The sequence below is a fragment of the Hypanus sabinus genome, chromosome 6 (genome assembly GCF_030144855.1).
Source record: "Hypanus sabinus isolate sHypSab1 chromosome 6, sHypSab1.hap1, whole genome shotgun sequence".
In the NCBI taxonomy this organism is placed as follows: Eukaryota; Metazoa; Chordata; class Chondrichthyes; order Myliobatiformes; family Dasyatidae; genus Hypanus; species Hypanus sabinus.
In genome coordinates, this window is record NC_082711.1 from 116,536,889 (window position 1) to 116,552,751 (window position 15,863).

Here is a 15,863-nt window from a genome sequence, read left to right on the forward strand (position 1 = left end):
CAGCACCTCTTCTTCCTTAGGAGTCTGCAGAGATTCAACATGATGTCAAAAACTTTGACAAATTTCCATCAGTGTGTAGTGAGAAGTGTGCTGACTGGCACATGCTGTCATAGGGAAGCAGCATTCATCATCAAAGATGCTCACCACCTGGGCTATGCTCTTTTCTCACTGTTGCAATCAGGTAGAATGAATAGAGTGCCTCAGGATTTGCACCACAAGGTTCAAGAACAGTTACTACCTCTCAGGCTCTTGAACAAAAGAGGATAACTACACTCATCTATTGAGAAGTTTCCACAGCCAATGATATCACTCCGAGGACTTCTTATCTTATTATTTCACATTCTCATTATTTATTGCTGTTTGTTTATATTTGCATTCGCAGAGTTTGTTGTCTTGTATGCTCTTTCATTGATCCTGTTTACAGTTAAATAGCTCTGCTGGATATGCCTGCAGGAAAAATAATCACACTGGTAACATCTATGTACTCTGAAAATAAATTTTACTTTGAAGTTTGAACATAGATGCAGAGAAACATTTGAAAATTAATAATTAGTAGAAATAAATAAGTATTTTCACTATTATATTTCATACATTTTAAAATATGAAAGTTTTGGTATAAATAATTATTTATCCAGAACACAATGTTGATATATTTATTTATTTTAAAAAAGATACGTCAATTGAACTTGGAACTCACAACTTCCAGTAAGCAGAATGAAGAAACCATACAGGCACTTCAAAAGGAAATTGAAGAACTGAAACACGAAAAAGAAAAACTAAATGAAGAGGTATTTATATTATATTATATCAACTATTAAAGAACATGTCACAAAGGTTTGAAAGGCCAGATGGCCTACTCTTGTTCCTATTTTCTCCTATTTCATTATGCTTAGGTTGTATAGATCTTGGATCTCAAAAGTATATGGTAGAACAGGGATATCTTCTGCCGGGCAGTCCATGTGCTTTGTGGCAGGCTTGAGGTCTTGACCTTCAATTGACCAAAGGTATTGAAGTTGATAATGAATTTTATCCCATGTCCATCTTTGTCTAAGTTGTGGTAGTGATCTATGCTTCACAGGGATTTAGCATGAAACTTAATTTTGGAGAGTGAGATATTAACTCGGAGAGCTGGATCAGGTTGGTAGAGGACCTCTCGTATACTTCACTGAATGAGTTGAAGTTTTGGAGCTCAGTCACTGAGTATATGCAAACGCAGGCTTAATGGCAGTTTGAGACAGGCCCAATGTGGTATAAATAAACTTTTAAAGAAATATTTCTGAAGTCCAATCACCATTAGTTGAACAGTTTCCCATTAATTCCAAATATTTGCTCCATGGCAAATTTGTTAAAGGTGAAATACAACATTGCAACAAGAAAGATTACAAAAATATTAGGGCAATGATACAGCCTTTGTTCTATTGGCCATTCATTGGTTATTATCATGTCTTATATGTTGATGTGGAACATACCATATGTAAAATGATTTCTATAGGAAGCTGAATTTGAGGAGGATGTTCAACATTCCCTTATGATGGATGGAGCCAAAAGATATAGAACATAGAACAATACAGCATAGTACAGCCCCTTTGGCCCACAGTGTTGTGCCGACCCTTAAACCCTGTCTCCCATATAACACCCCACCTTAAATTCCTCCATATACCTGTCTAGTAATCTCTTAAATTTCACTAGTGTATCTGCCTCCACCACTGACTCAGGCAGTGCATTCCACACACCAATCACTCTCTGAGTAAAAACCTTCCTCTAATATCCCCCTTGAACTTTCCACCCCTTACCTTAAAGCCATGTCCTCTTGCATTGAGCAGTAGTGCCCTGGGGAAGAGGCGCTGGCTGTCCACTCTATCTATTCCTCTTAATATATTGTATACCTCTATCATATCTCCTCCCTCCAAAGAGTAAACCCTAGCTCCCTTACTATCTGATCATAATGCATACTCTCTAAACCAGGCAGCATCCTGGTAAATCTCCTCTGTACCCTTTCCAATGCTTCCACATCCTTCCTATAGAACTGGACACAGTACTCCAAGTGTGGCCTAACCAAAGTTTTATAGAGCTGCATCATTACCTTGTGACTCTTAAATGCTATCCCTTGACTTATGAAGGCTAACACTCCATAAGCTTTCTTAACTACCTTATCTACCTATGAGGCAACTTTCAGGGATCTGTGGACATGTACCCCCAGATCCCTCTGCTCCTCTACACTACCAACTTTCCTGCCATTTACTTCATACTCTGCCTTGGAGTTTGTCCTTTCAAAGTGTACCACCTTACACTTCTCTGGGTTGAACTCCATCTTCCATTTCTCAGCCCACTTCTGCATCCTATCAATGCTTCTCTGCAGTCTTCGACAGTCCTCACCACTATCCACAACACCACCAACCTTTGTGCTGTCTGCAAACTTGCCAACCCACCCTTCTACCCCCACATCCAGGTCGTTAACAAAACATGAAAAGTAGAGGTCCCAGAACCGATCCTTGTGGGTCACCACTAGTCACAACCCTCCAAACTGAATGTACTCCCTCCACCATGACCTTCTGCTTTCTGCAGGCAAGCCAATTCTGAATCCACCTGGCTAAACTTCCCTGGATCCCATGCCTTCTGACTTTCTGAATAAGCCTACCATGTGGAACCTTGTCAAATGCCTTACTAGAATCCATATAGATCACATCCACTGCACTACCCTCATCTATATGCCTGGTCACCTCCTCAAAGAACTCTATCAGGCTTGTTAGACACGATCTGCCTTTCACAAAGCCATGCTGACTGTCCCTGATCAGACCATGATTCTTTAAATGCCCATAGATTCTATCTCTAAGAATCTTTTGCAACAGATTTCCCGCCACAGACATAAGACTCACTGGTCTATAATTACCTGGACAATCCTTACTGGCTCTTTTGAACAAGGGGACAACTTTCACCTCCCTCCAATCCTTCGGTACCATTCCTGCGGACAACAAGGACATAAAGATCCTAGCCAGAGGCTCAGCAATCTCTTCCCTCACCTCATGGAGCAGCCTGGGGAATATTTCGTCAGGCTCTGGGGACTTATCCGTCCTAATGTATTTTAACAACTCCAACACCTCTTCTCCCTTAATATCAACATGTTCCAGAACATCAACCTCATTCATATTGTCCTCACCATCATCAAGTTCCCTCTCATTGGTGAATACCAAAGAGAAGTATTCATTGAGGACCTCGCTCACTTCCACAGCCTCCAGGCACATCTTCCCACCTTTATCTGTAATCGGTCCTATCTTCACTCCTGTCAACCTTTTGTTCTTCACATAATTGAAGAAAGCCTTGGGGTTTTCCTTTACTCTACTCACCAAGGCCTCTTCATGCCCCCTTCTTGCTCTCCTCAGCCCCTTCTTTGAGCTCCTTTCTTGCTACCTTATATTCCTCAATAGACTCATGTGATCCTTGCCTCCTAAACCTCAAGCATGTGGCCTTCTTCCATCTAACTATATTCTCCACCTCACTTGTCACCCATGGTTCCTTCGCCCTTCCTCAGCCGGACAAGTTTATCCCTAACATCCTGCAAGAGATGCCTAAACATGTCCATAGAACACTTCCCTGCAAAAACATCATTCCAATTCACACCCGCAAGTTCTAGCCTTATAGCTTCATAATTTACCCTTCCCCAATTAAAATTTTTCCTCTCCTCTCTGATTCTATCCTTTTCCATGATAATATTAAAGGCCAGGGAGCGGTGGTCACTGTACCCCAGATGCTCACCCACTGAGAGATATGTGACCTGACCCAGTTCGTTACCTAATAATAGATCTCGTATGGCATTCTCCCTAGTCGGCCTGTCAACATACTGTGACAGGAATCCGTCCTGGACTCACTTAACAAACTTTGCCCTGTCTAAACCTTTGGAACGAATTACGTGCCAATCAATATTAGGGAAGTTAAAGTCACCCATGATAACAACCCTGTTATTTTTGCACCTTTCCAAAATCTGCATCCCAATCTTCTCCTCGGTATTTCTGCTGCTACCAGGGGGCCTATAGAATACTCCCAATAGAGTAACTGCTCCCTTCCTGTTCCTGACTTCTACTCATACTGACTCAAAAGAGGATCCTGCTACATTACCCACCCTTTCTGTAGCTGTAATGGTATCCCTGACCAGTAATGCCACCCCTCCTCCCCTCCCCCCCCCCATCCCTTTTAAAGCACTGAAATCCAGGAATATTGACAATCCATTCCTGCCCTGGTGCCAGCCAAGTCTCTGTAATGGCCACTACATCATGATTCCATGTATGTATCCAAGCTCTCAGTTCATCACCTTTGTTCCTGATACTTCTTGCATTGAAGTACACACACTTTAGCCCTTCTACCTTACCACCTTTACACCCTTTATTCTATTTCTCTTTCTTCAAAGCCTCTTTATATATTAGATCTGGCTTTACTCTATGCACTATACTTGCAGCTCTCACATGACCTTTATCCTCCTCCACCTCACTTTCTGCTCTAACACTCTGGTTCCCTTCCCCCTGCAAATCTAGTTTAAACTACCCCCCCCCCCCACCCCCGGAGCAGCACTAGGAAACCTTCCCGCAAGAATGTTAGTCTCTCTGCAGTTCAGGTGCAACCTGTCCCGTCGGAACAGGTCCCACCTTCATTGGAACAAGAACAAGACCCAATTGTCTGGAAACATGAAGCCCTCCCTCCTGCACCAACTCCTTAGCCACATATTTACCTGCATTATCTTCCTATTTCTAGCCTCACTAGCACGCGGCACGGGTAGCAATCCTGAGATTACAACCCTGGAGGTACTATTCTTCAACTTTGCACCTAACTCCCTAAATTCTCTTTGCAGGACCTCTTTCTTCTTCCTATCCACGTCATTGGTCCCTACATGGACCACAACATCTGGCTACTCACCCTCTCTCTTGAGAATACTGAGAACTCGATCCAAGATATTGCGAATCCTGGCACCAGGGAGGCAACAGACCATCTGGGATTCTCGATCTCTTCCACAGAGCCTTCTATCTGTCCCCCTAGCTATTGAATCCCCTATCACTACTGCTCTCCTCTTTTCCCTCCTTCCCTTCTGAGCTGAGGATCCAGTGCTTATAAAAAGAATTCACCCCCCCCCCCCCAGTAGTTTTCATGTTTCGTTGTTTGACAACATTACAGTGGACTTAATTTGGCTTTTTTTGAAACTGATCAAGAGAAAAAGTCTCCTGTCAAAGTGAAAACATATCTCTACAAAGTGATCTAAATTAATTACAAATATAAAACACAAAATAATTGATTGCATAAGTATTCACCCTTTTCACGTCAGTTTTTAGTAGATTTTCCTTTGGCAGCAATTACAGCCATGAGTCTGTGTGGATAGGTCTCTATCAGCTTTGCAATCTGGACACTGGAATTTTAAGCACATTCTGAAACTGCTCAAGCTTTGTCAGATTGAATGGGGATCGTGAGTGAACAGACCTTTTGAAGTCCAGCCAGAAATTCTTAATTGGATTGACTTCTGGATGCTCTAGTCTACTCTAGGACATTAAGTTTGTTATTTTTAACCACTCCTGTGAAGCTTTGGCTTTATGCTTGGGGTTGTTGTCTTGCTGGAAAACAAATCTCTCAAGTTTCTGTTCTCTCGTAGACTGCATTAGATTTTCCTTAAGGATTTCACTGTATTTTCCTGTATTCATTTTACCCTCTACCTTCACAAGCCTTCCAGGGCCTGCTGCAGTGAAACATCCCCACAGCATGATGCAGCCACCATGTCAAAACTTTAGATGGAGAGTATATTGACTGGCTACATCACGACATTAGTATGAAAACACCAATGCCCTTGAACAGAAAATCTACAAAAAGTAGTGGACTGGCCTAGACCATCATGTTTAAAGCCCTTCCCACCATTGAACACATCTGCATGGAGTATTGTTGGAGGATAGCAGCTTCCATCATCAGGGACACCCACAACCCAGATCATGCTGTTTTCTCACTACTGCTATCAGGAGGAAGATATGAGAGCATCAGGACTCACACCACTGGGTTCAGAAACAGTTATTTTCTCTTGAATCAGAGGGGATAATTTCACTCAACTTCACTCCCCATCTCTGAACTGTTCCTAGCTTCTATGGACTCACTTTCAAGAAATCATTATCTCATGCCCTCAATATTTATTGCTTAATTATTTAATTATTATTATTGTTATTGTATTTTTATTTATTTTGCAGCTCAAGCTGGTAAAACCTGAGGTACCGGCATAGCCAAGCACACTCTTTTCTCAATTGCCAGGAACCTGTGGACTATTCTAGTGGCATTTAATTTTGTGGCTTTCTGAAGATTTACATAAATATTGCTGTGTAGGCCTACTTGTTTAATGCTGTTGTATAGTGACTTTGGGATGATACCAGTTGTAGATATTGATATTGGGATGATGTCTACCACTTACTGATTACTGTTTATTACTAATGTTATATTAAGACTCTGTTATATTCGTCCTGACGAAGGGTCTCGGCTCAAAACGTCGACAATGCTTCTCCTTATAGAAGCTGCCTGGCCTGCTGTGTTCCACCAGCATTTTATGTGTGTTGTTTGAATTTTCAGCATCTGCAGATTCCTTTGTATATACCTAACAGGATAGTTTAAGGGGAACCTGTAGAGAAAGTGTAACTGGATTTCCAGAAGACATTTGATATGGTGCACAAAATAAGCTTGCAGGTTTGGTGTGATACCCCAGCATGGATAGAGAATTGGTTAACTAATACAAAGTAGAGAGTCAGTGCAAATGAGTCATTATTAGATTAGCATTCAGTAACTAACAGGATGCCACAGGGATTAATGCTGGGGCCTCAACTATTTACAATCTATTGAATTGGATGAATAGGTCAAATGCATTTTACCCGAATTTGTTGATGATATAAAGGTACAAACGTTTGTAGATAGGTTAGCAATTTGTGAGAACATCTGAGAGCTAACAAAGGGATATTAGTATGTTAAAATGATGGGCAATAAATTAGTAAAGTATAAGGTTATCCATTTTGGAAGGAATAATGAAAGAGCAAATTATTACTTAAGTGGAATGAGGGTACAAACCTTTACAATACAGAGTTTATAGTATGAGAAATGCAAGGGGTTGACATGCAGTTCCACAAGTAATTAGGAACATTGATAGAATTAGAATCAGAATCAGGTTTAACATTACTGGAGAATGTTGTTCTGTGGTAGCAGAACATTGCAATACATACTTTTAAAACTATAAATTATAATTAAAATATGTATAAATTAAATAAGTAGTGCAAAAAGAGAGCAAAAAAATTGTAAGGTAGTGCTCATAGGTTCATTGTCTATTCAGAAATCTTGTAGTGGAGGAGAAGAAGCTGTTCCTGAAATGTTGAGTATGTGTCTTCAAGCACTTGTACCTCCTTCTTGTTGGTAGCAATGAGAAAAGTGCATGTCCTGGATGGTGGAGTCATTAATGATGGATACCACCTTCTTGAGGCATCACCTTTTGAAAGTGTCTCAATGCTGGGGAGCTAGTGCCCATGATACAGCCAGCCAAGTCTACAACTCTGTGCAGCGTCCCTCCATACCAGATGGTGATGCAAACAGTTAAAATGCTTTCCACAGTACAACTATAGAAATTTGCGAGAGTTGTTGGTGACATACCAAGTTACCTTAATCTCCTAACGAAATGTAGTCACTGGTGTGCCTTATTTGTAATTAGATCAATATGTTGGACCAGGATAGATCTTCGGAGATATTGATGACCGGGAACTTGACTCTGTTCTCCCGTCCACTCCTGGCCCTTTGATGAAGACTAGTGTGTATTTCCCTGACTTCCCTTTCCTGAAATACACAATTAATTACTTGGTTTTACTGACGTTGAGTGCAAGGTTGTTACATCTTACTCCTGTGTATCTGCCTTCTCATCATCATCTGAAATCCTGCCAACAATTGTTGTGTCATCAGCAAATTTATTTAGGGAAGACTGCATTTGAGTTGTGCCTAGTCACACAGTCATGAGTATAGAGAAAGTAGAGCAGTGGGCTAAGCATCCATTCTTGAGATGTGTCAGTACTGATTGTCATGGAGGAGGAAATGTTATTTCCAATTCACACTAACTATGGTCCCCAGGTGATGAATTCCTTTCTCATCCCTGTAATCTTCATTCCTCTTCTTGTTTGCCATCCCCTTCCCCTACCATAGTTGTTGCACTTTTACATCCCCACCTTATCCAGTTATTTTATCATCAAATAACCTTTTTTTTTTAACCTGTCTATTATCTTTGCTTTAATGCTCTCAAACCTCTTTAAAATTGTAATGACACCAACATTTTCAAATACATACAATTTTGTTTCAATTAGTATTGTATGTCAAACAAAGCACGCAGTGCTGTGTAAGTACAATATTGATTGTAAGTTCAAGTCCTATCTCCAATTCACAACTTTTTGACTATAGACAACCATAGTAAACTTTCTAATGCATTGTAAACATTTCTGAAGCATTAATTTTTCTGTCAATATTTTAGACAAAATCATTGAAAGATGTAGCAGAAACAACACTTCAGACACAGAAAGAAACTGAGATTATGTGCCGAAACAAGATTACTGAAATGGTTACACTCATGGAAAAACACAAGGTAAGGAGCATTTTCAGGTCTTTATTGTATGTTTCAAGGGCTTTGATATCTTTTTCTACTGTAAATCATGTATGTAAACTGGCTAGTATATAGGATGCCATCTAATATAAAACAGTGTGGTCTAGTAATTATTATACATTTCAAAGAAAATTGCCCAATTGTCAAATTCTGTCAAACATGAAGTTCAAAATGCTGTGTTTGAGGGAATAAATCTCTCTGCTTCCTCGGCCATTCTCAAGTGAAAAGGATATTTAGATTACCTTTACATTACTAGTACAGGAAAAAGGAAGAAATACAGGGTACTGAGGACTGGACAGGGAGTCAGATGCATTAGTGGATGGAATATGATGGAGTAAACAGCATTAGCCTTTTGAAAACTATTGTGGGATGGATTACCATTGTGAGTCAGGTGGGTGCCAGAAAGAGCCAACAGACATATAATTAGCCAAGGTCCAAATATAGACCACACATGAGAGCAGGTGATTTAACCACATTCACAGAGTGATTTAGTAAAAGTGCAATAGGATGGTTTGTGAGAGTAAACGTCAAGGAAAATTCTTTAAATTGACCTTCTAGTAAGATAAGCAATACCTCAGACACCAATGACAGTTAACCTAGTAAGTTTGGTTCCCTATAAATAAAGCCAAATGAAGTGTCAATATTCTGGCTATGTGTGTGCAATGACCTAAGAGTAATACATTAAATGAGTAAGATGTTTTGGACAAGTAATGTCAAGACATACGTTTCCTGGCATTTGATTCTATGTTATACCTGTTGCTCTCCATGGACACATGCATCACACAGATAGGACAGATTATATTTATAGAACTCCATTATCTTTGATGAGTTTTGGATAAAATTCAGTGACTGGGGAATTGATAGCATGAGAGAGAAGAGTGACATAATAAAATAAGGAGGGGGAATAGGACTGCTGTGATTGCTCTTCAATGAGTGAGTATGGGCTCAATGAACCAAACAGCTTCCTTTCCCATCATAATAAGAGGAATATACGTAACAGGATGAAAAGTGTTGTGCCATTCAAAATAACCTTCTCATTATGTAAGAGCTATGTTAAATGCAAATTTTGTAAACTGATTTTAAAAAAGGTACCTTGAATGAAAGACAAATTTAATGTATTTTCCTAATTTCTACAGCACCAGTATGATAAAATGGTTGATGAAAAAGATGCAGAATTGAAATGCTGGAAGGAAAAACAACTAACTATCAACTTATCTAAAAATGCTTTGGTAAGATAGTGAAGAATATAATTTCAGTGATTAGTAATTACATCTTCTGTTCAATGCCAGGGGTAATTTATTTCTTTTGGAGAGTTGCACTTATGGTACACTTAACACTTGGCAGTAAATCAAAAGAAATTGTATAGGCACTGAATGCAACATGAACCTTTCTATGTTACTACAAGCTTTTTTTGGTGTTTCCTCCAGGAATTGCTGTGTTCCATTACTTGAACCAGACACAGATAAAACAGAATTGTTGATTCTAGTCATTCTCCAAAATGTTCACCTGAAGTGTATGAGAAAAACAAAAGATGGCAAATGCATCTTAACTTCTTCAGATCACTCATTTGCATATTTGATCCACTTTGTTCCTGAAATGATATTTCTATTGGTAATTTAAATTCCATTGCCCCTTCCCTAAATATTATTCCCCAATGTGTCCAACAGTAATATGCACAAAAACTAGGCGTAGTATCAGTACCTTGGAATCTCCAATTGCAACATAACTTCCTAATTATCTTGCCTCTGACTTTTGTTAATGCATAACAACAGGATGGTGTGAATGCATATGAAGCAAACTGATCAACTATTTTGACTTCAGGAGCAATTGAGTATTTGAGCAGAAACAGAAAAATAATTTAAAGATGGACTTATGATAATTAATAAATAAATTATATGTATATTACCTATCTTAACTTCTGGTAATATGGTGGCATGCTCGGATGCAGCAGCTTCTACAGGGCCAACCAAAGGTGGTGGTGTTTTTTTTAAACATTTTTTACAATTACAAGACCCTGCTGGAATTAATAACTTGAAGTACTGCAGGTCTACCCCATTACTGAGTTGCTCGTAGATGGAGAAAATGAAGGAGCTAGACTTTGTGAGGATTGTATTGTTGCCTGCTACAGAGAGGTGTCAGAGTCAGTGCACAAAAGTGGTGTGCAGTCTAACAGCAGGTGATGGTCACTTTCCTTGTGATCACAAGACCCTATTGGACATTGGTAATGTTTGATTCACTGGTTTATTGGTGGGGCTGATGGCAGAGGAACTGTGTGGTCTCAGTCGTAGCAAAGACTAGGCCTCACACTATAGTGCTGTCTGTTTGAAGCCGCCCAGGAGAGAGGCATTGGAATCAGTACTGGGAGGCAGTGTGGCACAGTGTTCGTGCTGGTGTCAGTGCTGCTCTCCAGTGTGTGCTTGGCAAAAGACAACCTGTCTTGTATTCAACTGCAGACTGCTACAACATTCATGCACTCAGGGACCTGGACTATATTTGTTGTGTGACTGTATTTTGCTACTTGGCCAGCTGGTGGTGTAGTGGCATCAGCGCCGGACTTCGGAGCGAAGGCTCCCGAGTTTGAATCCAGCCGGCTCCAAAAAATAGCCGGAGAGGGATGATGAGCATGATGAGCAATCACCAAAAAGATCAGAGCAAAAAGCTTGTCGTGACAGCACCCTGACGACTCCACCAGGAGTTAAGGACACGTGTGCGCGCATACACACACACACACCCATTTTGCTGCTATCTTGTGCTATGTAAGACTGTTGGTGTTGTGTTTGACACCTTGACACCTTGACCCTGGAGTAACGATGCTTTGTGTGTGTGTGTGTGTGTGTGTGTGTGTGTGTGTATGTATGTATGTTTCTGTGTGGGTGTGTACCATAATGTTAGCAATATGAAGAGGGCATGACTTGGGTGCTAGAGGACCTTAATGCTGGATGCCGCTTTTTTGAGCATTGACTTTTGAAGTTGTCGTTGATGTGGATCAGCATCAACAATTTGCTTTAAGATGTTGCTGATCTGTAGCAAAAATGTTACATAAAGCTGGATGCCTGCAGAGACATGCAAGTAATGTATCAGAGGTAGTTAGTTTGTGGAAGATAAGGATAGGCCCTGTGCATATCCGTAAATGAGGCCACTGAGAGGAAAGAGCATGAAAGAAATGCAAGGGTCATGAAACACTTTGGATTAGGTCCATGGCATTCTAACGGGGAATGCGGCCAGCCAGAAGTCTTTGTACATATTGGCACCAATGACATAGGTAGGAATATGGAAGGAGTCCTGAAGAGAGAATTTATGGAGCTGAAAAGCTGTACCTCCAGGGCAGTCTCTGGATTACTGCATGTGTCATGCAGCAGCAAGGGTATGTATAGGATGGTTTAGCAGATGAATGCGTGGCTGAAGAACTGGAGCAGGGAACAGAATTGCAGGTTTCTGGATCATTGTGATCTCTTCTGGGGAAGGTAGGACCTATACAAAAGAGACGGGAGAAACCTGAACCCAAGGGGGAACCAATATCCTTGCAGGCAGGTTTGCTAGAACTGTTGGGGAGGGTTTAAACTAATTTTACAGGGAAATGGGAACTGCGTAATAGGGCTAAGGATGGGGCAGTTGGTATAAAAGCAAAGGCAGTGTGTAGTGAGCCTGCGAGGAAGCACAGGCAGATGATAGGCAAAAGTTCAGTAATTGGGATGAGTTGAAATGCAATACGAGGACAAAGTCAAAAAGGGTAATGAATAAGGACTGAAGATGTTGAATGCGTGCAGTATATGGAATAAAGTAGATGATCTTGTAGCAATTACAGATTGGCATGTATGATGTTGTGGGCATCACTGAACCGTGACTGAAAGAATATCATAGTTGGAAGCTTAACACCCAAGGATACACTTTGTATCAAAAAGACATGCAGGTAGGCAGAGGGGTTGGGGTGGCTTACTAAAATGAAATCAAATCCTTAGAAGGAGGTGACATTCTGTAGGATTGGAAGATGTACAATCATTGTAGGTAGAGTTAAATTCATCATCATCATCAGGTGCCATGCCCAGTTTGAGCTTTGACTGCCATGGCCCATGCACTCTTGTTTCGGGTCAAGTCCAGTTTTCTGGCTGCTGTCTCCATCATCATTTGTCTTTGCCTTCCTCTTGATTTCTTCCCTTCAATCTTTCCCATTGTTACTGTGCATTCTAACTCCTTTTTCCTAATCACATGTCCAATGAAGTTATGTTGCCTTTTCATGATCTCATACATTATTTCTCTTTTTGTGCTTGGTCTGTTCATGACATCCTTGTTAGATATCCATTTTGTCCATGATGTTCTTTGCATCCTCCTTAAAAACCACATCTCTGCTGCTTCAGTTCATTTTCTCATGTTACTAGATATTGTCCAACATTCTTAACTAGATAAACATAACATTTCAGTACTCTGAGGCGGGTTGTCATGCTTACTTAAGTGTTGGTCAGTATACTCTTCATTCTCGTAAAGGTGTCTTTTGCCATCCCTATTCTTCTTTTGATGTCCATGTTACACTTGCCATCTGATGGTACCCAGCTTCCTAAGTAGCAAAAGTTCTGCTTTATTTCTTCCCCATTTATTCTTAGCCTGCAGATAGGATTCTCCTTCTCTTTGGATATCACCATACATTCTGTTTTTTATTTTATAGATAGACCCATTTTTGCACTTTCTTCAACAACTATATCAATTAAGTTTTGTATTTCTTCCTCCATACTTAGTGGAGGGATGAAGGCTCCTGTTCTGAAAGATTCTACACTGAAGTCTCTCAAAGGCCGCTGATGCCTGTTTAATGCGGCTCTGGATGTTGTTGTCAATGCTGCTATCCTCAGAGAGAATCCTCATCAGATATTTGAAAGATGGCACTACTGACAGCTTTTCATCACCAACAGTGAAGGCAGGTAGGGTGGATGAGACACTAGCACTCTATTGGCAAACCACTTTTATCTTGGTGGTATTGACGGTCAGCCCCATCCTGCTGTGTGCTCTCACCGCCACAGCAAGGACAGTCTGAAGATCCTCCCGAGTATGGCCACAAGAGCACAGTCATCTGCATACTGCAGCTCCAGGACCCGTTCTCTATGGAGTTTGATGGTTGCGTGGAGCCTCCTGATGTTAAAGAGGTTGTCATCTAATCTGACGTCCACTGCCACATTGCTGCTATCCTCAATCTCATTGTGGAGAAACTTGGTAACACACAGGAGGAAGTTGTTAAAGAGCACTGGCACTAGCATACACCCCTGCCTCACCCCTGTGCATACAAGGAAGGGCTCAGACTCTTGTCCTCCTATGGTCACCCGAGAAGTCATCCCATCATGGAACTGGCGGAGGATGTTAACAAATTTATTGGGACAGCCAAACCTGAGGAGGACATCCCATAAGAGCTGTCTTTGCACAGTGTTGAATGCTTTGGCGAGGTCAACAAAAGCCAAAAACAGGTCTTGATGTTGCTCCCGGCAGTTTTCCTGAAGCTTTTACAATGCCGTCAAAACCAATAAATTGATGTGTTACTCCCCTGAAAACAGAAGATGGTCAGACACTTCTGAAGAATCAGAATATCATTCTGCTGAGGTGGGCTGAGCATTTTAACGCTTTGCTTAATCAGGATTCTGATGCAGACTCCACCATCCTGGACGAACTGCCTGTATTTCCTCCTATCCACGACCTCAGTCTACCACCAACCTTCCAGGAAGTTCTATCAGCTGTCCATTCCCTTAAGAACAATAAGTCCCCTGGCACTGACAATATTCCTGCCGAGTTACTGAAGAATGGAGGATACATCTGTATGTGCACCCTCTACCAGTACATCACCAGGTCCTGGACTGACAAGAACATTCCACAGCAATGGAGAAATGTAGACATTGTTGTAATTTATAAGAACGAGGGTCACAAGACCATCTGTGGCAATAGTAGGGGCATATCACTCCTTTCTGTTGCTGGAAAGGTCCTGGCTAAGGTGATGTTTCAGAGGCTCATCAGCAACATCACCGAGTCAATGCTGCCTGAACTGCAGTGTGAATTTAGGAAGAACAGGAACACGATCGACGTGGAGAGGAATCTAGGACCAGAGGACACAACCTCAGAATAGAAGGACATCCATTTAATATGGAGAGGAGAAGGAATTTCTTTTGCCAGATGGTAGAGAATCAGTGGAATTTATTGCCACAGGTTGCTATGGAGGTCACATCATTGGGTGTATTTAAGGCAGAGGTTGATAGGTTCTTGCTAAATCAGGTCTTGATTTTCTAAAGAAGTGGCGAGTGAAATAGCTTATGTGTTGGTCTCAATTTGCCAAAATTTCCTAATTTTGGAGGAGGTTCCCTTAGAAAATACTTAATATGTACATACATTCTGTGGCCACTTTATTATGTACAGAGCATTACTAGTAAAGAGATCACTGTATGTATGTTTGTGGTCTTTTGCTACTGTAGTCCATCCACATCAAAGTTTGATGTATTGTGTGTTTAAAGATGCTCTTATGCACACCACTGTTTTAATTCTTGGTGACTTGAATTATTGTCACCACCGTGTCAGCTTGGTCTAGTCTGGCAATTCTCCTCTGATCTCTCTCATTTAGGAGAAGGAATGGGGCGGTGAGTAAGCAGCTAGCACAGTGCAACACTGGTGGCCATTCCTATTGATAATAAATATATTGTACCGCTTTGAATACTGTTGTGGGCATGACCTCCCAGGGGATTGCCATGGAGACCAGGTTACTGGCACTGAACATGAGTCCGTGCTGCAGATGGGAAAGAGGGAGAACAGAAGAGGGATAGTGATAGGGGACTCAATGGTCAGAGGAACAGACAGGAGGTTTTGTGGATGTGAACAGCCCACCTGGATGGTATGTTACCTGCAAGGTGCCAGGGATGTCTTGAATTGCATCCACAGCATTTTAGAGGGAAAGGGAGAAGCAGCCAGATGTCTTGGTACATATTGGTACCAATATCATAGGAAGGAAAAACAAAGAGGTCCTGAAGAGAGTACTTAGAGAGTTGGCCAGAAAGCTGAGAAGCAAGATCTCCAGGTCGTAATTTCTGGTTTGCTACCTGTGCTGCACACCAGTAAAGGTAAAGACAAGATGATTTGGAAGATAAATGTGTGGCTGAAAAGCAGGGCTTCAGGTTCTTGGATCATTGGGATCTCTTCTGGGAGAGGTATGAACTGTATAAAAGGGACTGGTTGCATCTGAACCTGGGGAAGGGGGACCAATATTCTT

General features: G+C 41.2%; 1 protein-coding gene across 1 annotated transcript in view; it reads left to right on the forward strand.

Annotated features, from left to right (window-relative positions):
* Nucleotides 1-15,863, forward strand: part of sycp1 (synaptonemal complex protein 1) — a 223,131-nt gene that overhangs the window by 194,614 nt on the left and 12,654 nt on the right. The window contains exons 25-27 of the mRNA XM_059971481.1: nucleotides 672-788; nucleotides 8,507-8,617; nucleotides 9,772-9,864. Of these exons, the coding sequence (XP_059827464.1) occupies nucleotides 672-788; nucleotides 8,507-8,617; nucleotides 9,772-9,864 (321 nt within the window). The remainder of the gene's footprint in view (nucleotides 1-671; nucleotides 789-8,506; nucleotides 8,618-9,771; nucleotides 9,865-15,863) is intronic.